This window comes from Micromys minutus, assembly GCF_963924665.1.
Source record: "Micromys minutus genome assembly, chromosome: 28".
NCBI lineage: Eukaryota > Metazoa > Chordata > Mammalia > Rodentia > Muridae > Micromys > Micromys minutus.
This window is the reverse complement of record NC_137963.1, coordinates 19926348-19950527: the sequence shown is the minus strand read 5'-3', so window position 1 is coordinate 19950527 and position 24180 is coordinate 19926348. Positions and strand designations below refer to the sequence as shown.

Sequence of the window (24180 nt, the reverse complement as noted above, 5' to 3'; positions counted from 1 at the left end):
GTCTTTAAGAGACTCTGGGAAGGCTGTACTAATCACCTCTGAAGAGGATGCCTTCAGTGCCTTATCTGCCTTTTAACAGACTCCAGCAATTCTCTCCTGAATACACAGGGACCCAAGCTCCCAGCAGAGGGACCTGGGGACACCTCCAAAGCCAGGTCTGAGCAGTCACAGCCCTGTTCACTCTTTCCCTCTTCACATTGGACATCATGACTGAGATCCTCCTCTGTGTATTTAGGGTTTTGTTTGTTTTGTTTTTGACACAGTCCGTAATCTAGGCTTACCACACACTTCCTATAAAGCACAGGATGACTTCCAACTCTTTTCATTTGAAGTACATGTGCATATATTCATGTGTGTGAACAAATGTGTGTGCAAGTGCCTGTGTGTACACTTCTGTGGAGAACAGAGCTTAACTTTGAGTATATCCAGTAATCTGTTTCCTCTTTATTTTCTGAGGCAGGGTCTTGAACTTGGAACTCACCTCTCTGACTAGTCAGAGGCCAAAGAGATAAGGCAAACTAAGTAAATCTCTTTTCTTTATGAAGTACCTACCTGGACTGGTGAGACGGCTCAGTGGTTAAGAGCACTGACTGACTTTCCAGAGGTCCTGAGTTCAAATCCTAGCAACCACATGGTGACTCACAGCCTTTTGTGATGGGATCTGATGCCTTATTTGCTGTTTCTGAGGACAGCTACAGTGTGCTCACATACATAAAATAAATAATCCTTTAAAAAATAAAATAAATTACCTAGCCTTGGGCGTTTTATCAGAGCAACAGAAAGTTGACAAAGGTAATAATAAGAACTAGAAAGACAGTGAAGAGAAAAAAACAAAACAAAACAAACAAACCAAAAACTGTACAGGTTGTTGAACCAGAATTAGAGGAACCCCAGTTTGGAGAAAAAATGGAAGGGAGGTAACCTGCAGAGTGAGGAGTCAGGGGAGGGGGGTAAGATTCAGAGTTGAAAAACCGTTCGCATTAGTCAGGAGCTGCTGTGTAGACTAAGCAGCTGCCAAGAGGCTTCAGACAGTGAGGCGGGAACAGAACATGGACCTGCGCTCAGCACAGCCATCAGAAGACGCTGTGTCCTTGACGTGAGAAACACAGTATGAATGTGAAATCATTTTCTGATTGTGTTTTCTGAAATAACTACTGAGTTTTGGTCAGACCAAGATAGGTTAGAAAAACACAGATATCCTGTGTTTGCACATTGTTAATGAGGCTAAGGAGGGCACTTGGCCTGCTAGCCTGCCCAGACAGCTCAGGAAACACAAGCAGTTTCCATAGATAAGAAAGACTGCACAGTAAGCAAGCCTCTATCTCAGACAGTCTTTCTTTCCTCTGCCATTCTCTCCATTTCTTCTCCTCTTTAAACGTTTTGGTTCACTCACTGTGAGGGGCATCAGTAGGGCTAGCCTCGGGTCCTACTGACAGAATGCATTTGTGCTCTAGCTGATTTGATTGCCTTCCATCTTACCTAGGGGATTATCCACAGAAAGCATTGGCCCTTGGTTTCCAATGATCCAGGGCACAGCCACTGTCTACCAGACGGGAAGAGTTTAAGCTCCATTATTGAATTTTGCAATTCTTTTTTTTTTTTTTTTTTAAGTACAGAATAGAGTTTATTTAGGTCACGTTGTGGGGGGAGTTAAGAGGGTAGTAGAGGCAGAGAAGGGAGAGGAATAGAGAAGTAGAGGCCGGCCATGAGCATGTGAAGTGGGGGGGGGGGGAGAATGGGGAGAGGAGGGGGAAGGGGGGAGACCAAGAGGCCAAGAGATCTAGAGAGTGTAAGACCTAAATTTTGCAATTCTTCAGAAATATTTAAGGACTCTACATATGGAAACTTTGTAGCTGTGGATAATTACAGTTTCAGACAATAAATATATATTCTAAAGATTTATTTATTCATTTATTATATATAAGTAGACTGTCGCTGTCTTCAGACACAAGAGGAAGGCATCAGATCCCATTACAGATGGTTGTGAGTCACCATGTGGTTGCTGGGATTTGAACTCAGGACCTCTGGAAGAGCAGTCAGTGCTCTTAACCACTGAGCCGTCTCACCAGCCCAATAAATATTTTTTTAAGATAGGATCTCAAGTAGCCTAGGCTGGTCTCAAACTTCCATGTAACTGAGGCTGGCTTTGATCTCCACATCATCCTGACTCCACTTTCCATACATGGTGCTGATAATGGCTTCCTGCATGCAAAGCAAACATTCTATCAACTGGGTACAGCCAGACACCAGATGACTTACATTTGTCTTTAGCTTTTAAAAGGTGACTCTCTGACTTAAATAAAAGGAAAAGAACTGGAGGATACTTATCAGCTAGGTCTCTACCACATACGACATCAGCTTAGCTCCAAATTGCACTGACTGCTCTTTCAGAAGAACCACATCTCATTCCCAGTGGGAGCCCACAACCATCTGTAATTCTAGTTTCAGCAGATCTGGCACCCTCTTCTGGCTTCTGTGAGCACCAGGCATGCGCATGGTACACAAGCTTACATGTAGGGCAAACAGTCATGTACATAAAAATAACAATAATAATAATGGTTTTTTTTAACATGGAAATAAATAAAAGCTTAGGCTCAGAAAATTAGAGACAGTAGGTTTAGGAAACATTTTAAACTCTAGGCAACAGGTGCTATAACTAGTTAACAAACACTGTCAAATCACCAGGATTTCACCTCAGTGAGGATTCCGAACTACCTGAGACACAAACAGGGCCACAAGTCTGGAGGCTGATGTCAAGGCGATACCTGATTGGACAGTAGAGAGTGGGGCGCGGACAAAGTGTAAGGCAGGAGAGAAGAGGAGGAGGAGAACGGAGATGGAGGAGCAGGATGGTGCAGATCCAGGAGGTCTAGGTCAACTTTATCTTGTCGAGGTGGGCGCTTTATACCTTTATTAACTGGCTGTGAGTTTATTGTATGGACTGTAGATTGAGAATTTAACGTATAAGTCTGATTGATGAATTACATGTTCCTAGAGCTTTGATTTTTACCAGGCTGTGGGGAATGTGAGCAGAGTTCCTGACTGGCAGAGAGACAGCCAGGAGAGAGTGACTATAGAATACCCGGGGCTAGCGTGGTGTGGTGCCATGCTGGAGCAGCCCACAGAACGCGATGTGTGCGTCAGGGCAAGGGGGCAGTGTGTGAAAGCAGCGGGCAGAGAGCAGGGCGCTGGGCTCTGAGGCTTGCAGACCATGTGCCTTCGCACAGTGAGAACAGGGACCCAGTAGCCACACCTTCATTATTCACGGCAACACACGTGAGTAAGTACCTTGTTTCTCGATGTCACTATCTGCTTGATGACTACCCGGTCTGCCAGCAGCAACACTTTTGTCACTGAGGAAAGCAGCAGCCTGGCGGCCTGTACGACTCCTGTTTTGTCTGTCAGAATTGTGACCTGACCATCTGACGCCAGATGGCTCCATTTGGTCACATCTGTGAGTGAGGCGATTGTTTCACCTAAAAAGAAAGAGAGACTATTGTGTTGGGAATGAAAACTTAAACCAAAGGCAGACATTTCTCTCGTTCCCCATGCATTTTAACACAGGAAACAGCAGGAATAAGCCGCTCTGCCTCTGATGGTTCCTATGATGGATGCTTTTTAGCAAAACCAACCAACCAACAACAAAAACAAACAAAAAAGTACACTCTCAGACCCATGACAAACTTTGACCCAGTCAAAAATACAATTTGTCTTTCTAGTAGTTTAGCCAAGCACACAATCTAAAGACCGCCTCTCTGCAAGATAAAAGGAAAGCCCTGGGGGGCTGAGCACCAAAACCCTAAATCCAGAGCAGTGAGCAGGACCCAGCTGCCCAAACCTTGGGCAAGCAGAGGGAGGTGAGGAAGGGAGGGAGGGGCACTGTCCAACACAACTGCCTGAAAAAAAATGGGTTTGGAGGGACTTCCAAGTAGAAAGACAAAGCCTTAGGCCCAAGGGTTAACATCTTCAATAAGGGAGATGGGGCTGGAAAAACAAACTATAGATACTTAAGAAATCTGTCTACAGATCTGCCTGGGAGAGGATAGGGAAAAGGAAACCAAGTAAGATCCTTCCCCCTTTGAGTTCCAACCCTGGCTGACCTTCAGGTTTGGTAGTGGCGCTTGTTTTGTTTAATTCTGTTCTTAAGACAGGCTCTCACCACTATGCGTCCATGGCACTATGTAGCCAAGATTCATGGCTGGCCTAAAACTTGCCATGTAAACCAGACTGGCCAAGGTGTGCGTCATGGCCAGCTTAATTTTTTTAAAGCTTCATATATTTATTTTTATTTTTTGTGTGTAAGGATATTTTGTCTCTATGCATGCCTATCTGTATACCACATCGGATTCCCTGGAACCAGAGTTACTGATGGTTCAGATGCTGGGAATTAAACCCAGGGCAGGGCTGTAAAAACAACCTGTGCTCTTAACCACTGAGCCCTCTCTACAGCTTCCGATACTTATACCTCTTTTGGTCCCCAGAGAAGACCGTTCTAGGACACAGATTTTCAACCTTCTAAAAACTCCTCCTTGGGGCTGGAGAGATGGCTCAGTGGTCAAGAGCACTGACTGCTCTTCCAGAGGTCCTGAGTTCAATTCCCAGCAACCACATCGTGACTCACAACCATCTGTATCCCTCTTCTGGTGTGTCTGAAGACAGCTACAGTGTACTCATCTACAGAAAATAAATAAATCTTTAAAAAAATTCTTTCTTTCAAGTGCCACCAAATTGATTTCTAGAGTAAGAATTATTATTAAACTATACAAATAGCCACTCTTTTAAAAAATGAGGCCAAGCTTCCTGTGCTGGTTTGAAAGACAGTCCCTCCAATGTCCAGCATTTGAACACTTGATCCCCTGTTTGGGAGGTGTAGAAGGCGTGGCCTTGCTCCCTGCTTGGTCCACCATACCCTCACTCCAATTCTTTCTTTTATCAGTTGCCTTGGTCATCATGTTTTATCAAAGCAATATAAAAGTAATTAAAATAATGTGACCTTTTCTAAAACTCCTTACTACTACAATTAATAAAATATTTTAAATAATTTTGTTAAAGATAAATTTGGAGATCCTAAAAATATACATGTCTAACGACTGAGTTTCTCGAAAAAAGTCTATTGTCAATTTTACTTTATTATGGGGTTTTCTGAGACAGGGTTTCTCTGTGAATCCCCTGGCTGTCCTAGAACTCATTCTGTAGACAAGGCTGGCCTCAAACTCAGAGATCCACCTGCCTCTACCTCCCGAGTGATTAATTTTATAATATACATACAAATGTTTTAGTCATTAACATGAAAATCTTAAGCTAAAGGTATTAGAATCTTTTCAGCCAAACCACAGAAGACAATACAATCAATATTTAGAATGGCCAGTTGCTGAGACACATAAGTCATACAAAGACTTAAAGCAGGGCAGTTGTTAATGGGGTCGAGGGGGTCAAGTCACAGACAGTAGCCATAGGAACATGAAAAGAAAGTGATTTGGGTGACAGTGAGGAAAGAAAATATAAAATTAGTATCTGACCGATGATAAGAAGAAAAAAATTCAAAATTATAAAACAAATCATTTACAAAGTATCCGACTCGGAAAGAAAATGACAAATTTAATTTCAGACAGCAGAAATTTAAAATGATACAGGTGGGTAAACACAAAACACAGGCCATTCAATATAGATAACTAATTAACTGATGCTTTACCGATAAATAGTTTATGGTAGCCATCCTCCAAGATGGCTCCCTAAGAGCTCTGCCTACAGGTACTTACATCTGCCGACTGTCCTCTACTATGTTGTCCTAAGCCTATGGAGGCTGAAGAGAAGGTATACTACTTCTGAAATTAAGCAATCACATCGGCTCAGGCCAACCAATGAGATGGCTGTGTTCAAAATGCTTGTCATGCAAACCTGATACCCAGATTTTAATCTCTACCACCATGATAAAGAGAACAGACTCCCAAGGGGCCCCTCTAACCTACACACACACACACACACACACACACACACACACACGGTGACAGGCAGCCTTAATACAAAGAGAACCATGTGGTGACAGTCAACTAGGAAGTGACGCCTAACAGACACCTTCACCCAGCTTCATAAGATGTACAGACCCAGAGTGCCCAGGGGAACTATTTCCTGACTCCTGTTTGAGGTCCTTTGCTGCCTGGAGCCTAACTTGCTGCACAGCAGTGGAAATGTTTGTGTCACAAAGCTTTTTACGGCAAAATCTACAGGGGACAAAAGTGCTCAGAACTGACCCTTATTATGGTGGAAAGAGCAGAGGAAGTGGCTGAGTGTGTGTTTCAGCAGCAATAGCTGAAAGAAAAGATGCTTCCTTTGTTCCTCTGGAAAATGTCCATTTTTCCTATCACTCTCAGCCACCAAAGGCTCCGCATAGAAGCATGTGCAGATGGCATGCTCGACCTTTCTTTTTCTGACTGAACCCTGGGCAGTCAATAAAAAAGGAAGTGGGCAGTTCCAGCTGGTCCATTGCAGAACAGGGCTGAGAGCATCTCCTTCCCATCACAGCTATTCTGAGTGTAGACTGCCAAGACTTCCCAAAAAAGGCACAAAGCTTACAGGTTATCATTTCTAGTTTATTATATGCCATGAGCTAGTATAGTCCCTTAGAGTGAAAACTCTTAAGACACTCTGTGGTGGCTTGAATATGCTTGGCCTAGGAAGGGTCACTATTAGGAGGTGTGGCCTTGTTGGAGTAGGTGCATCACTGTGGGGGTGAGCTTTGAGACTCTCATCCTGGTTGCCTGGAGACAGTCTTTTCCTGGCTGGCTGCCTTCAGATCAAGATGGAGAACTCTCATTTCCTCCAGCATCAACCTACTCAATGCCATCCTCCCCACCATGATGATGATGGACCGAATCTGAAAGCCGACCTCAATTAAACGGTTTTCTTTATAAGAGTTGCCTTGGTCATGGTGTCTCTTCACAGCAATGGAAACCCTAACTAAGACACACTCTAACAAAAATACTCACTGAGCTGCCATATTAAAAAAAAAAAAAAAAAGCAACAAATCTTGACAGGTAGTCAAGCAAAAAGTAAAACAGAGAGAGACTAAGATGCAAGAACCATGACATGAAAACTTGGTAAACACGTGTTCATGCTGAGTGCACACGTACATCATATAACATGCCTTCACATCATATAACATGCCTTCACATCATATAACATGCCTTCACATCATATAACATGCCTTCACATCATATAACATGCCTTCACGGATAAGAATAACCCCATGCTCCCATGAGAACATGGCTTGCCCGGTGTCTCCCTGCCTGGTAAAGGAGGTCAGACTGGAATCTAACAGTTAACCTGAGGGACTTGCTAGGTCTTGACCACTGCTTCATATTCTTCCCCTCCAGCACACAAGAAAGAGGCCAATCAGGGCCGAGTGAGCCAGAAGACCTTCAGAAGTGATTCACGTCACGTGTTCGGTGAAACGCCCCTATTTATGTGCAATGTCAGGAGGCTCACGGTTGGGGTGGGATTCCTCATGGAGTGAAAGGGAACCTCACCCAGTTTAGAAGAGATGTGTGTGAGGCCCGTGCCACTGGAGGGGGCCTGCCTTGTCCTTGGCTGGAGCTGTCTGCTTATGCCTGCTCCCTCTGCACGCACACTAAGCACAGGGTGACAAGGTAAGGGACCGTCGGCCCTCATGCTGTTCTTTCCCTGTAAATCCCACCCCGCCCTTCAGCAAGGGCTGTTGTCAGGGACAACAGTTCTCTCTGCATTACCCCACTGTACCCTGTAGCATGCTGTAGAAGTGCCCACAGAATAAGGTGCTGCCAGGAAAACAGGACTCTCCTCTTACGGAATGGTTTGTTTCCTCTCAGCAAACAATGAGGACTATATAACCCTTTGTTTCTCCCATTTTCGTCTTGCTTTCCAGGAAGTACAAAGATAAATTTGCTGCTTAGTTAAATATTCATCTTTGCCAAAGATCCTGGTATATTTCTTCTCTGATTTTAATAGATTCACTTGACATGTCTTTTATTATGGCCCACTTCAAGTCCTTTTTTATAATGGAAAAAAATATATAAACTACACATAAGGTGAGGTCATCTCCTCTGCGTCCCACATAAAGCTGTTCCCTGAACCGGCAGATGGCTAGAAGCCCAAGAATGGAGCCAGAGTCCTCCGTCACCTGCAGTGAGCAGCCTTGTTCTGTCTGTTCAGCCACATCAGCAAGTAGGCTGTCCGTTCTTCCTGTTCTCGGTAAGCCCATAGCATTGTCTGCATTTAGCTGTTTGTATGTAAGTGTTTCACATGCAAGCTCCCTGCTTTCATCCCTAACCCTCTCTCGACCTCTCATCTCAGTCAGCATAGCATTTCACCATTCTAACCAGTGAATGAATCCTATGTTTCAGGCTTAGGACTGGAGTCAGAAGGAGCCCACCGTTCCTAAAAGCCAACCCAGGTCATTAATATTCTAGGATTTTTTTTAAATGTTTTTATTTTTTATATTTCAAGACAGGATTTCTCTGTTTTAGTTCTAGCTGTCCTGGAACTCTCTCTGTAGAGCAGGCTGGCCTAGAACTCACAGAGTGTGGGAGATTAAAGGCACACACCCCTACCTTCTGGCTGGATATCTTAACCTAGAGTGTTTTGCCAGGGATGTAGCTTGGTGGTGCTTAGCATAAAAACAGCCCTGGGTCCAATCCCCATCTCTAGAAAACAAATTCCTAAGTTTTTCTGGATGTAGTGGAACAGAGCTGTGGTCCTAGCATTTGAAATCCAGAGACAAGGGGCTCACTCCAAGTTAAAGGCCACCCTAGTTTACACAGTGAGACTGCTTCAGATTAAATAAATAATAAAAAAATATTTGCTATAATATCCAGAACAATGAATGGCATCGGGATAGTCTTTAAAATAAATATTCACAGCTGGGAGCAGTGACGTTCACCCACAATGTCAGCACTTGGGAGACTAAGGCAGGAGGACCCCCACTCTCTCTGAGAGCAGCCTGGGCCATGCAGTGAGACCTGCCTCAAGAAGGAAACGGGAGCTGGGTGTGGACTCGCATGGCTTGGCAGAGGCAAAGCAGGTGGGTCTCTAGGAATTCAAAGCCAGCTAGGCCTACAAAGAAAGTTGCAGCTCAGCTAGAACTTTGTCTCCTGAAACAAACCAATAAAGCAAACAAACAGAAGGTAGAAACACATACATACCTGCTTGTTTAGCTTCAATGCAGGCAATGCTAATTTCTTCTTTCAAATCCCAGTTTTCGTTGGCTATAGCCTCCCCTACTTTAACAAATCTTCCAACTGCCAAGTTCACAGCTTGTCCCACGCGCTGAATCGCTTGCAGAGTTTTATCAGACTTTTTGGTATTATCTTTATGGTTAATAAGTGTGGTAATCTGAAAATTTACAAAAAAAAAAAAAAAAAAAAAAAAAGCAACTTTTATCTCAATACTTACAAAAGAAAAAAAAAGATATCACAAAGGCCAAATTAAACCCAGAATATCAGACTACTTTGGACCTTGCAGCCCAGGGGCCAGACGATGGAACATCTTACATCATTTCACAGGACAGTGTTTCTATTAATTGTGATTACAAGTTCACTCGAGGGCAGTAATCTGACACATCCACTCCCCAGACCTTCCAACAAATCTTTAAGGCTTGAGAACTTGGCAGGGCAAATCACTGGTTCACAGCACACATTTTCCTCAGTTCTACCTAAGCTGCTCTAAGTAAAGAGACCTCTCACAGCATTCCATTGCTCACAAAGTAAATGGGTTACACAAAACGGTACGTGTGCACTGGGGGTGTAGCTTAGTGGCAGAGCACTGGCCTAGCACACGGGAGTCCTTTGTTGGATCTCCAGCACTGTAAGATAGTACTTGAGTCGCACAAGTTTACTGAATTCACTAACAGCTTTAGAATGGCCAGTGCAATCTACTGTTTCAAGCTGGTTTTGTGTATCAGCAGCCCCAAAATACATAATATACCAAGAGTTTTATCATTTGGCTTTAAGCCCTGAAGCAAAATAAATATAAAGAGTGACATGTATAGATCATTAAAACAAATGAAAATCTTTTGAATGTCTTAATAAAGTAACGCGTGGACAATACATGCCTGCAAAATATTTGTTTTAAAATGTTAGACACAGATACCAGCTAGTAAATGTATACTGAGTTTCATTTTGAAATATTTTTTTATGCAATGATAGTAAAGACCCAAACAAAACACTGGATGACTCAAAAAGTGATGGCGCACTGGCTGCTCTTCCAGAGAACCTGGGTTCAATTCCGAGCACCCACATGGCAGCTCACAACCATCTGTAACTCTATTCCCGGGGATCCAAAACCCTCTTCTAGTCTTTGTGGGTATCAGATACACAAACGGTGCATAACATACATGCAAAACAACATTCCACACGGATAAAATAAAACTTACATCTTAAAAAGACCCAAAACAGAATATAAGAGAAAAGCATTCTGTACCAAGTATTTTCTAAGTTAAGGTATTAAGAGCTTAGGACTAATGGAAATGTCTCAGTTTGAATCCTGGGGTTGCCAGCACCACAGGGGATGAGCTTAAGTGGCACAGAGAAATGTACTGAATGCCCTACATTCAAGGATCCTTCTGTTTCCCTCCTCTTCTGTAGTGCTGGGATTCCAGATATGTACCACTGTATCTGGTTTTTAACTGGGTGCTGGGGTCCAAACCCAGTCCTCATGCTGGTGGTATAGGTGCTTTATTCACTGAGCTCTCTCCCAAGCCCTGCTACTGTTTTCATCTACAGTATCGTTTCAACACAATATTTTAATACAAACGTTTAGTGTCTGTTAGATGCCACGACCTCAGGATGTGGTGGACTGACTAAATGTGTCCCCATAGGCTCATATATTTGCATGCTTAGTCCCAGTTGGTGAACTGTTTGGAAGATCTAGGAGGTGAGGCCTTATTGGAGGAGGAAGGTCTCTAAGGGTGAACTGTGAGGTTTTAAAAGTCCATGGAAGGCCCAGTCTCTTTCTGCGTGATGCCTGTGGGTCAGGAAGCTACTGATTCGCAGGCTCTCAGACACTGCTTCAGCCGTCTGTCTGCTTCCCTCTAAAACCGTAAGCAAACCCCAGTTAAATGCTTACTTCTATAACAGTTGCCTTGATCACGGTGTCTCTTCACAACAATAGAACGGAAACTAAGACAGGACACATGAGGGATTGAGACATACAATCCTACCTCCAATGTTTGCAGTATAGTAGAATAACAACTCAATCACAAAATATATTTCATAGATGAAGTACAACTCTCAAAAAATGAGAAACATCAGGGAATGATGAAAGGGTCTGTGCTACATTCAAATGAAGAGCCGCAGTGCTAGGGGAATAATTTTAATGGATGTTTTATGAAAAATATAACAACAATATATTATACAGAGACTGGCTGCTCTTTTCTACAGAACTGATAATAGCAACTGCAGGGATAATGGATTTCAGAACAGAGACTGAGGGGTGAGAGGCTTTGGGGAGAAGCCTGTCCTGTTAGGGACTGGAGTGAGGCCATCGCGCCAGTGTAACAAAAGCAGTGACAAAGGTGACAGGCACAAACCAGTGCCTGTGACGGATGGCCAGGAGCCCCTGATGGACAGCAGGGGCTGGGAAGGCTGGGAAGCTCAGCAAAGAGTGCATGCTTTGAGCGGGTGTGGTAGTGCATGTCTGCAATCCCAGGGAGGTGAAGGCAGGAGGACTGTAAGCTGCAGGCCATTCTGAGATACAGAATGAGAGTCTGCTTCAATGGCACTGTGTTCTGTGCACTCCTGGGAGCCACAGAAAGGTTTTTAGGCAGGAATGTACTATAATAATCTCTGTGATTTTGAAACATATTCATAAATTCCTTCAGACCTCTCCAGCGAAGAAGAAACTTTGTTTCTCTCCCAAGTATAAACTCACTTCTCATGAGAAGATAACAACAGACCTCATGGTAGGATACTGTGATGTTCTCTCTCTCTCTCTCTCTCTCTCTCTCTCTCTCTCTCTCTCTCTGTCTCTCTGTCTCTCTGTCTCTGTTTCTCTCTCTCTCTCTCTCTCTCTCTCTCTCTCTCTCTCTCTCTCTCTCTCTCTGTACATGTAGGAAACTTTGGGGAAACTGACTCAGTTTGGAATGCCAGAATACCTCTAGCTGGTCCTATAGGAACTCACTAGCAATTCTACAAAGTGCAGCTTCGGGCCTCCGGGAGACTTGGTGTCTGGTGAGGGTGCTTTCTGGATCTTCGCTTGGTAGATGAAGTAAACAAGTTTCCTTAGGCACCACCCTAAAGCTTAGTCTCATTCACCATTGAATCCCCTCCCAAAGGCCTCATATTACTAACATTACCAAGGGGATTAAGTTCCAATGTAAGAATTGTGAGTTCCAATGTAAGAATTGTGAGATGAAAGCAACATTCAGACCACAACAAAAGTGTAGGCAGAAGCTTATTTAAAAAGAAGTGGGGAAGGGATTAAGGAGGCAGTTCAGTAGGTAAAGTGTGTGAAAACATGAATTTGAATTTCAGAACCCAAGCGAATGCAGTAAAAAGGACAACCAAATTGCCAAAACTGCTATGGGAAGTGGGAAGTAGAGACAAGAATCTCTCAGAGATCATGGGTCAGCAGCTAGCCTAGCAAAGGCAAACAGAGACTGTCTCAAAGATGAAAGGTAAAAAAAAGATATTCAAGCTTATCCTTTGACCTCCACTGTAGCAACGCATGTATACATTCACACACACACATACAGAGACACACACACACACTGTAGCAATGCATGTATACATTCACACACACACACTGTAGCAATGCATGTAAACATTCACACACTCACAGGCACACACACACACTGTAGCAATACATGTATACACTCACACACACAGACACACATACACATACACACACACACACACATTGTAGCACACAACACTCAATCTCTCACACACCTTTCTCCTTTCTTGGTTTGTTGGTTTGTTTGTTTTGTTAGGTGAAAAAAAATCACTAGAAACTAGAAGGAAAGAATCTTTATTCTATGTGACAGAAGATCACCCTTAATAACAAGGAAAGTAGAAACTATTCTTCATGAGGTAGATGGTCTAGCTAAGGTGGTTTGAAGGGGCGGTAAAACGTAAGTGAGCAGAGAGAAGTTAAATCAAACACTGTTAAATAAAGTCAAGCCACAACTTGCTGCTTTTGAAAGTTCTTAGCCAGATGACACACTGTGATAAAATCACAAATGGCTTTCAGGCAAAAGTCAAATCTAAGGCACTGTCAAGAAAGCCAAATCTAAAGACCAACGCTAAGGGACCGACTGCAAAGTCTTGCAATTGACCTTCGGAGCTTAGACATTTGTACTCCAGATGTCCCAGGAGTCAGAGGCAGAGAGGAGGTGACCTCTGCAAGATCGTGGGGATGGCTTTGTGCAATGCACAGAGTGCAGCGTGACTCAAAGAACAACTAACAAAATTAATCACATGGCAGAAACATTAAAAAAATAAGGGAGGGGGAGGATCAATATGAACTGAAGGATTTCCTACTGCCAAGCTTCCACAGGCTGAGAAACTAGCTACAAACAAGGGCTGCCTTTCATAGGAAAGGACAACCAACTGAGAAACTAGTGCCAAGACGTGAAGACAATTCTGGGGACTTGAGCTTTAATTAAGGAACTGCCAACCTGGATCCAGGTACATTTTAGGAAACTAGCAGCCGGTAGTTTTTTCTTTCCTTGTTTTTTAGTATAAGCCTACAAAACACCCTGCACGTCATATTTTTCCTACAGCTAGAAAAAGTTGCACTTGGGAAATGGTTATCTATAAAAAGCCAAATTTCCAGGCCAGCCTTGCGATTCAAGCTGATGCTTTCAGGAGAGGTTGTCTATGGATGGAAGAAAGGAAACAATTGACCACAGAGGTTAGAGAATACAAGTTCTTTGCTATTGCTTCCTACCAGAGGCAAAGCCTCCAACCCCCTCTCCTTAGTCACTTCTAGCAGAATAAACAGGGATGTACATCGGGAGGTGGTGTGCTGGCCTAACATGCACTAGGCCCCGGGGTTCGATTCCCAGCACCACACACCAGGGCTATGACAAACATGCCTGTAATTCCAGCACTCCACAGATGGAAGCAAGGGGATAACTTCTATCTCAGCACACAGAGTAACGCAGAGGAGACTGCATTGTTCTAGAGGGAAAGGCATGGTCTCCCTGGGTTTCCATTCTCCATCTTTGATCCCTTCACTCTAGGGGAAAGCAGTTGACTAGAACCACAGGAAAGCTCCCATGATGAAGAACTAAGGCTACTTGCCAAAGCTACAAAGATTCTCGGGTTTCCAGACAGCACAGAGAAGTAACTCGCAGTTCTCAAACCCCAGGTTCTAAGGAACTGACTTATTTTAATCCATTAAGTTTTGAGGCACTTTGTTATGTAGAAGTAAACATAATGTCACATGTGAGTTTTGAAGTGAATTCCCAGTCACCGAAGAGAATAAAAGGCTATTTTTTATTGATTATTTATTTATTTATTTATTTATTTTTGGTGGTAGATAAGTACATAAAATGTATTGAGAGCAGATTTATAAAATCCAGCGTGACTCTACAGCTTTGGAATGACTGCTCTCACTGTACAGAAGCTCACTGAGATGTATAAAGTTAAGTATGATTGATTTTGCTTTGTGATTTTCTTTTTTACGGGTTCTATTTTTAAGTTGGTTAATTTTGGTTTGGTTTGGTTTTCCTCTGTCTCTCTGTGTGGCCCTGAGTGGCCTCAGAAATCAACCTGCCTCGGTCTTCCAAACATTAGAATGAAAGGTATATGTCCTGGCACCTGGCTGCAAGTTCTGTATAATAAAGCTTTAATACATTTTAAAAATGAATAAGCAAAGCTCCCCCCACCCCACACCCCAGTCCAGGAAGATGTTCGAACATTCTTGGTCATTTCTTGGTTTCCAAGGAACGGAACCTTTTCTTTAGCACAAATGGTACCGAGGAGCCGTTAGCTCGTCACATCCACAGAGGTGTGATCACCAGAGTGTTCCGTGAGAATGGTTGTGCTATGGTGTCCAAAGCAGGATGACAGACATGAAGGACCCCAGTGTGGTAGTGGACGCCTGAGACAGGACTGTGAGGCTGTCTAAAAGAAGCAGGCACAGACATGAAATCCACCCTTCTCACTGTCACTGTCGTCCCTCAGACATGGCAGACACAAGGGAACCTGAAGTACCAGATGTAGACAGAGACCCTGACCACCATTTCAAGCTCTCACATAATAGATTACAGAGTGAAAAGAATGGGGCTGGCTATGCCCCACCCCATTCATACGGTGACACCCTAACACCCAATTATTAGAACGTGATTTGGCCGTGAACTCAGAGCTTCCATGAATAGGATCTAATACCCGGAGAAGAGACAGCAAGGGGCCCCTGATCCTTGTATCAGCAGGACAAGGAGAAGACATCAGTCTAGTCTAGGAAGCAGGTGGTATCACAAACACGTAACACTCTGGTGTCAGACCACCCGGTTCCCAGACTGTGCCAAATAAACGCTTGCTGTTTAAGGAGTCTGCGGTTTATTGTTCATCTGTGGGTCTGAGTTTTGAACAAGACATTCCACACGCTGGGTTCTAGCTCAGTTCAGTATTGTTATAACAGCAACCCAGACACTACGACACTGTGCTCATTAAATTCTGTATTTGTGTAACACTTACATTTTCCAGTTATATTAAAAAGAAAAAAAAAACAGCTCCTACAATTAGCATAAAGTGCTAACTATTGTTCAGTTCCCAAGCAAGGATTTTGCTTTCACTCTAAGCATCCTCTCTGGGGCACAATTAGGTGTGGCTGTCTTCCTCTTACTGGAAGCCTTCTGGAAAATGCTCATTCCAGATACAGTCATTGACAATTGATATTTAAGAGTTAATTCAATTTATAAAATTCCTTATTCAAAGATCTACTTATGTCCCAACATTTTCAAGCTTTTAGAAAGACAGCCCCAGGGCTGGGTGGCTGAAAGCACTTGCTGCTTTTCCTGGGGAACTGAGTTCAGTTCCCAGAACCTATGTCAAGAAATTCAGGACCATCTGTAGCTCTTGGCTCCAAAGGATCCCAGGACCTCCAGCCTCCTGGGCACTTCCTCTTACATGTGCATACCTACAAGCAGACACACCCACCCACACACATTTAAAAATAGTAAAAATCAAGAGAAAGTGCACATGTTGATTATTCCCAAAACAAAACGGATGGTAAATACAGAAAACCTCAAAGAATAAATAACTCAAAGCGTCCTATCATCCCGTGGACATTTTCATTTAATTATTCCAGTCTTGTTTTGTATGTACTTAACTTTTATGAAATTGAGATTTTGTTTTAATTTCCTTATATAAAAAACAAGACTAAGATTTATCATGGTGAGTACTGGTATGTATTTTTTACACATATAAATTCATTAAATGCTTACATCCCTAACTTCTATTGGGTATCTGCCTATTACTATGAAGACTTAAACAGGTAAAAAAGCCTGAAGTTGGCAGAGGTTAAGAATATGCCCAGGGTCACAGAGGAAAGAGCGGCCCATACCCTTAATCACCATAGCTCTCTTATCTCCTCGGTTACACTAAGGATGGAGGGGGAAACGGAGGCCATGACTCCCACCACTCAGCCTGAGTGAAGCCCTGGTGAAGATGTAGCTGGCGATCAGTCTCTCTGTAACAGCTCTGTCACATCTGCAGGAAGGATAGCTCGGGCTATCACGGGAAATAAGTGAGAGTTAATCAGTGTGCTTAGGATAGTGTCAGTTACACACTTCCTGTTTTCTCGTGTTTGGGGATATTCTGAATTTCTAGAACTGACATTAATACTTCACTGACTGGGCTTGAACTACTTTGTGAAGAGGCAAGAAAGCAAGTAAAACAGGAAGCTGGGAGGAAAGAAAACACGGAGTCCGACTCTCTAGGACCTAAAGGATAATCTAAAAGCCAGTCTGAGACGGAGATGTTCCTGCCTGGATCTAACTCATCGGTAAATTCTCAGGATTAAGAACGTGGAGCTAATTTGCTGTACAGAACAGGGACTTGAAACACCATTCGAGGCGGCGGGGACAGGCACACTCATCATTTGAGCGGTCCCTTATCTTTGGGGTCAAAGGCACGCTTAGGTCCAGTGCACCAATCAGCAAGAAGAGATGGCCACTTGTTGACTACCTTCTCCCACAATCCCTAGCGACGCAAAGATTCCAAAAAGCTCCCCAAGCAAAGAGATAGATGGGAAGAATGAAGTGAGGTTATCTTAGACACGAAAAGGGTTCGAGCTGAGGAAATCACACACAGGAAAAGCCCAAGGGCACAATGACATTCCATACCAGGGTGGAGGAATCCTCCTTCCCTCCCTTGGATAAAAACTATCTATAGGAAAGCCTTGGGGGGGGGGGGGGAATGAGTATTTAAAGGGTGGGTGCATGGTTCTCAGCCTGGAGCTTTTTAAAACAAGTTTAGATTTTAAAAAGACAGACTATCAGGCCCCATTTTGGAGGTACCCATGTATACTCCCAGCTGTGGGAGGTGGAGGGTTGTGAACTTGAGTCCTGCCTAGGCTATGATGCTATCTGGTGTTAGAAAGTTGGGGCTCTAACTCAGTGGCATAGTGCTTGCCTAGTTCTCATACGACCTTGGGTTTGATCTACAACAAACACGAAGAGGGACAGTGTAGCGAGAATTCTGGTTTCTTTAAAACAAACAAACAAACAAACAAACCAAAAGAAAAAAAAAAAAAAACAGAAATAGGCTGGAGAGATGTCTCAGCAGTTAAGAGCACTAACTGACTACCTGCTCTTCCAGAGGTTCTCAGTTCAATTCCCAGCAACCACATGGTGGCTCACAACCATCTGTAATGGAATCCAAAGTCTTATTCAAGTGCCTGAAGACAGTTACAGTGTACTTATTAAAAACAAACTAACAAAAACCCCAGAAATGTTATAAGCATATGTTCTCGTATTAACCCCAGCTATGGGAATATGGGACTGCTTAGGACTGTCCAAAGCAGCTATGATTTGTCTTGTGCTCTAACAGGGGCACAGTTCTGCCAGCTGTAGATAGTTTCTGTGGTTGTGGGCCATTTGGAATTCTGGGGACTTTTCTGAGGGTGTATAAATCCTAGGACCTTGAGAGGCAGGGTTGGTGGCTGTTCATGGGGAGTTGATTATAGTTTGTTAGTAGTCATGCTCAAAGGAGAAAGATATGAGATTCAGATCTTCAGATCTCCCCGCCCCCCACATCCTTCTTTCTCTCCTGTCTATTGATAGGGAGTGAAACCCAGGAAATAAAGAGTGAGAAAAAAAAGGAACCCACAAGGTAGCAAAGGCAAGCAACGGGCTAGATTCACAGCTGTGACTCAGTCATTTTATTCATACACAGACTCTCAGGGGCCAAACACTCCACAATTTATTTAAACATCCTGTTAAAAGATCTGGGTAGGTTTTCATTTGGGATCTTCACTAGTAAAAATGCTATTAATACTCAGATTCTATGTCTCAAATATATACAGGGTTTCTCTGCAGGTATAGACGGGTTGAATTGCTAGAACATTCATAGTATCAACCTTTTTCCTTTTTTTTTTAAAAGACTTATTTATTTTATGTATATTGCTACACTGTAGCTGTCTTCAGACACACCAAAAGAGGGCATCAGATCCCATTACAGATGGTTGTGAGCCACCATGTGGTTGTTGGGATTTGAACTCAGGACCTCTGGAAGAGCAGTTGGTGCTCTTAACCACTGAGCCATGTCTCCAGCCCATATCACTTTTTTCTTAGACAGGGTCCCATTATGTCACTCAGAATGGCCTGTTACTTAATCATTCTCCTGCCTCATCTCGTGTGCTGGGATTATAGCCCTGTGGCATGGATCCTGCTATGTAGACCAGGCTGGCCTCCGAGTCTCAGTGATCTGCCTGCCTCCAACTCCCAAATTCTGGTTCTAAAAGCACACACCATCACATCTGGACTCTGGTAAAGTAAGCTCACACATCTTGCTTTATTTATGGCTGTTCTTAGTTCTTTGGTCTTTCATACAAATTTTTAAACTTACTTTAGCCAAATATTATCCCAAATGTTAAATTTTCATTGGAATTGCATTAAATTCACAAATCGTTAGGAAAAGCCGTGTCTTGAGTTTTCTATTGGTCTAGGCATGAACATAGTACTTTTCTGTCAGTCACCCAAATCTACTTTGGCTTTCATTAAATTTTTCTCCATAGTCTGATATCTTTCTTTGCTATACATACATGAAAATCTTTCTAGTAACCTCACATTTTATTGTCTTACTTGTTATTTTAATGACTTTTTATGTAAATAAATTTTAATGTAGATAAATGCAACTGACAATTCAGAGAATATGCATTCTATGAATGTGCTATTTTCATGTTGATAATTCTAACGCAATGGGGCTCCTGATTTTTCTTTTAGTATCTCTGTACCTTTTGTTTCTTCTTCTCTTATAGAAGGTCTAGAATTTCCAGCATAGTTTGAATAGGTCTGTGATAGCAGGTACCAGTTCTTGTCTCTGCCTTTTAAAAATAAATGGATCTTTAAAGTTTACTGTTGCTATAATGTTTCCAGTAGACACCCTTATCAGCTAACATAGGTTGTTCTGGCAATGTTTTTAGTGTGTGTGTGTGTGTGTGTGTGTGTGTGTGTGTGTGTGTGTGTGTATTATGTATATACATGTATCTATGCAAGTATTGGTGCCTATGTATGTATATGGAGAGGCCAGAGGTCAGAATCAGATGTCTTCCACAATTTTGTTTTTTGATTTTTTTTTTTTTTTTTTTTTTTTTTTTTTTTGGCTTTGTTGTTGTTGCTGCTGTTGTTATTTGAAACAGGGTTTCTCTGTGTAGCCCTGGCTGTCCTGGAACTCACTCTGTAGACCAGGCTGGCTTTGAACTCACAGAGATCCCTGCCCCCTGTTCCCCCCTCCCACCCTGCCACCACCTCTGTGCCCAGTTCCACCTTGTTTTTTTAAGAGAATCTCTCAAGAACCAGCTCTCAGATCCATCTAACTCTACCCCATGCCAGCTTTTACCCAGTTGCTTGGGATCCAAAAGCAGGTCCTCATGCTTGCCCAGCAAGCACCTTTCCATTCAGTCATTCCGCAGGCCCCTCAGCATCACCGGCCCCAGCCCCAATGCTGAGGACTGGACCCAGGACCTCCTGCATGTTAGACAAGCACTCTCCTCACTGATCTGCATCCCAAGCAAGGAGAGCATTTCTTTTCTTTGTTTCTTTTTGAGGAATAAAAACATTTTATTTGTATATTCAGAATCACACACAAGTTACCATTACAGTTCAGTTTACTACATATAAAAACCATTTGGGTTTTATACTTGGAATTAAATCTGAACTGAGATTACAATATCACATAAAAAAGATTTTACATTAATTATTCTTAAGCATACCAAATTAAAAATACCTAGGTTTGACTTTAGATTCGTGGCAAAGTCTTCAAATACAATACAGACATTCTTAAGTTTACCTACCATTCACATTGAGATGAGCAATTCTGGGCTGTGTTACAACCACTCAAGAAAAGCATTTCTTACTAGTAGTTTTCAATTATTTGTTATAATTAGAATCTGAAGGAAAATGAAGGTTCTTTCTGTATCTACTGCTGTGAAAGTATTTCGTTTCTAATCTGTGAAGAGAGAAAACTCTACAGGTTGTTCTGATTCTGACAAGACCTGTTTTTTTCTAGAAAGACCTAAAAGTCAAGACTTTCAGAGGGACGATTAACACAAGAATAACAGTTATCTACCTCACAGCGTGTGATACTAATCTTACTTGTTTACCTCAAGCCTGGTCTCCCTCACAGTGTCCTTCCCCACTCAAAGTCTGAGCTCCAGGAGCATTTATTATTGATAAGCTCATTTGATACTTTATATGCGCTCGCTATTCTATACACACTCTACCTACCAACTAAAACAAATGCCCTTTAAAGAGCAGCAACCATTCCTGCTTAAAGTACATAAATATTCTTAGGGAGATGTGGAAATTAGTGCTGTATCCTTAGAAGACAAAGTGAGTGTTCTAGAGGACTGTCCCCACACCCACTCCTAAACACAGAGGGGGAGAGGAGGAGAGAGAAGGAGGGTGAGAAGAGGAGGAAGAGGGGGAGGACAGAGATAGAGAGAGACAGACAGAGAGACAGAGAAAGAGAAGGATCCATGCAAGTCAGACTGGCCCCAAACTCCTGATTCTGACTCCACTTCCTTAGTGCCTAACCCTAACCCTAACCCCAACCCTAAATAAACACCATAGTTTATGTGTTTCCAGGAATCGACCAAGGGCTTCATGTAAAAAAGGCCAGCACTGCAACTATGTTCCCGCTCACTCCAGTTTTAATATCTTAAACTCAGTGAGACTGAAATCATTCTAAATTATCTTTATGTACTTCTCTGGCTTGCCAGTCAAGCACCCTAACCATGCTTTATGCATCTCTTGATACTGTGGGGAACTTAACTTTTCGTCTTGAGGACGGCCTGCCATTAAGCATATCAGCTGTGGAACTGTGGCACAGATTCAGCTGCGGGGCACAGAACCTCAACCGTGATGCTGAAAAAGGCTTCACACCAAACGGGGAGGGGCGTTTTCCCCCTCTAGCTAATTTTTAGCAGCAAATTACACCTTTCCTCTTCTACTCTTTTGCTCTAGAATAAAAACTACAGCCCCATTATAGCACTGGTGATGTTTTAGCAATGATACTATACAAAGTTACCGCTTTTCCAGATTGTAGCTCTCTGGCTAGTTTTTCTACACTGGAACTTTTTCTTTGTAACTTCTCTACGGATGACCTCAACACCTCCTCTATTCTGCAGAGGGGACAGGGGAGAAGCTAAAATGCAGACTACTGGAGCCAAGCTACCTGGAATCAGGTCTAAGTTTGTCATTTTAAGAATTGAAATTCCTAACAACAGATGAACTGATCTAACTAATGGTCCATTTCGTCATCTGTCTTCTGAGAATATCCACACACCTCACCTCAGGGGTGGACAAAAATTAAATGAGTTAACACTGGCAAAGTGCTTGGAACACAGCCTACTTGTAGAACTAAATAGATGGGTAAGGCACGATCAGCTTCAAGTCTATCACTCCCATCTCTCTCCATCCCTCACTGCTTATGGGGTGTGGCTGTTCTGGTGATGGGGGGTTCTGGGAGGTCTCTGGGGCAGAAGGAGGTGTAAGCACCAGAAAGGAAATGGCAGAACTCTTTCCATCCAAGCATCCATTACTCAGGAAGCGGGAAAGCCGCCGAGTGCCAGGTATAGTCACCATTGCTCCACTAATCACAGGATACAGGAAAAAAATGGGGATATTTACTTAGTTAGCATTAGAAGAATTTAGGGAGCATATATAACTACAATTTTCAAATATTCTTGGGACTGGGCAGTATTTAATAGTCTGTGGGATAGTGACAACCTCCCCTCTTTTTTTTTTTTTAAGATCTTCAAACACACCAGAAGAGGACATCAGATCTCATTGCAGATGGTTGTGAGCCATCATGTGATTGCTGGGATTTGAACTCAGGACCCCTGGAAGAGCAGGCAGTGCTCCTAACCACTGAGCCATCTCTCCAGCCCCCACCTCCCCTTCATTAAACGTGTTTATGTAAGGCATTGGTGAACAGGAGTTGAGGTTGTTGTAAGAAATCAACTTTTAATTTAGAGTCGGATAAAATAAATTAAGATTCTTTCTATCTCTAAAATCTTGGTAATCCTGGCATGAGTCACCAAGGTGTTACAAAGTTTAGTGTGAGTCACACATCGCCAACGCACAGCCAAAGACAAAAATTCCTCTCTTGGAGTTTGGCACAATACCATAGCTGTAGGTGAGGAATTCTAGCCCTCGGGTTATGTATACCTCAGCTCAGAGAAACAAAACTTTTTTTTTTTTAATTAAGCACACCAGTTAGCTTATTCTAGACTTCTTTTATAACCCACGAATACAATAATGCACTAAGGCCAACTGAGACCTGGCAAAAGACGTGCATTAAACAGAATTAAGTCACAAGTACCCCTTCCTGTCACTCTGCAGAATTCTACCAAAGGTGGTGGGCAGACAAATGACAGGGAGAGACAGGACAGGTGGCTGGAGTGGGTGGGAGTTGGGCGAGCCCACACAAGACCAAGGGAACAGGACAAAGGCCTTGGAGAACACGCTGGAGTAGGAGGCAAACTGGAATGCCTTAGTCTGCACCCAGCGTCTGGGTCTGGCCTGGGATGCGGACAGCGACGGTGGCGGCCGAGTGCGCAGCGGCAGCCAGCTCGGCCCTGGGAGCCACGAGACCCCCCAGGGGTCCTACTGACCCGCCGCAGGGCCTCACTCAGCCACAGGCGGGTCCGGCTGCCTAGGCCGAACAACGCACCTGCTGGGCTCCAGTGCCTCAACGCGAGCCCAGGAGTAGCCGCCCGGCTCTGGGCCCCCACGCGAGTCCGGCCGTACCGCCGCGGTGCTCGCGGAATGCGGGACAGCGCCGCCTCCCGCCCCGCCACGCCGGACCGGGAAAAGAGCGCCCGCCGCCATCGCGGGCAGCGCGTACGGGGACCAGAGACCGCGGTACCTGAGAAACCAGGGGCAGAAGAGTCTGCTCCACCGAGCGCGTTCTGATCTCCAGTCCCGAGTCGAACGCGAGGCCAGACGCGTTGGAGGAGTGGACAGCTCCCGCACCGCCACCGCCGGGGACTGGAGACGCGGCCATGGCCCGCCACCGACAGTACAGCGCACAATTACACCTCTGCCCGCCCGCCAACCAGCCTCCCGGTTGCCCGCCGCCTCGCTGCACCGAGGCCCCACCCCTACCCTTGTGCCACCACTTCGGCTCCGCCTCCAAACGACCCTGGGCCCGACAACCCCGCCCCCAGGCCCGCACCACCGCCCCGGCCCCGCCTTCAAGGCCACCCCACTCTTGCTAGTTTTGCCCCGCCAGCCTAGCCATGCCCCTCTAGGCCCCGCCCTAATACCTGGGCGGCCCCACCCACCCGTTGCCATTGCCCCACCCCCACAGCTCCGCCCCCTGGCCGCCCCTGTGCCTCTTTCCTCAAGGATGTGTTCCAAAGCATAATTTTATCTAGAGCAGGAGAATCAAGACACCTAAGACCTTACAAAGCTTCCTACCAAATCCATTTGCTTCAAAAAAATCAATTCTGATTCCCGTGAATCATGTTTTGATG

At 43.9% G+C, this 24180-nt stretch overlaps 1 protein-coding gene across 2 annotated transcripts in view; it reads right to left on the bottom strand.

Moving 5' to 3' along the window:
- The window catches only part of CTNNAL1 (catenin alpha like 1), a 51258-nt gene extending 27513 nt beyond the window's left edge, over window positions 1-23745 (bottom strand). For both annotated transcript variants that reach the window (XM_080939943.1, XM_080939944.1), the window contains exons 1-3: window positions 23571-23745; window positions 9177-9366; window positions 3289-3476 (exon numbers count right to left, since the gene is read on the bottom strand). In XM_080939943.1, coding sequence (XP_080796069.1) covers window positions 3289-3476; window positions 9177-9366; window positions 23571-23708 — 516 coding nt within the window. In that variant the 5' untranslated portion in view covers window positions 23709-23745. The remainder of the gene's footprint in view (window positions 1-3288; window positions 3477-9176; window positions 9367-23570) is intronic.
- Between the last annotated feature and the right edge of the window lie 435 nt (window positions 23746-24180).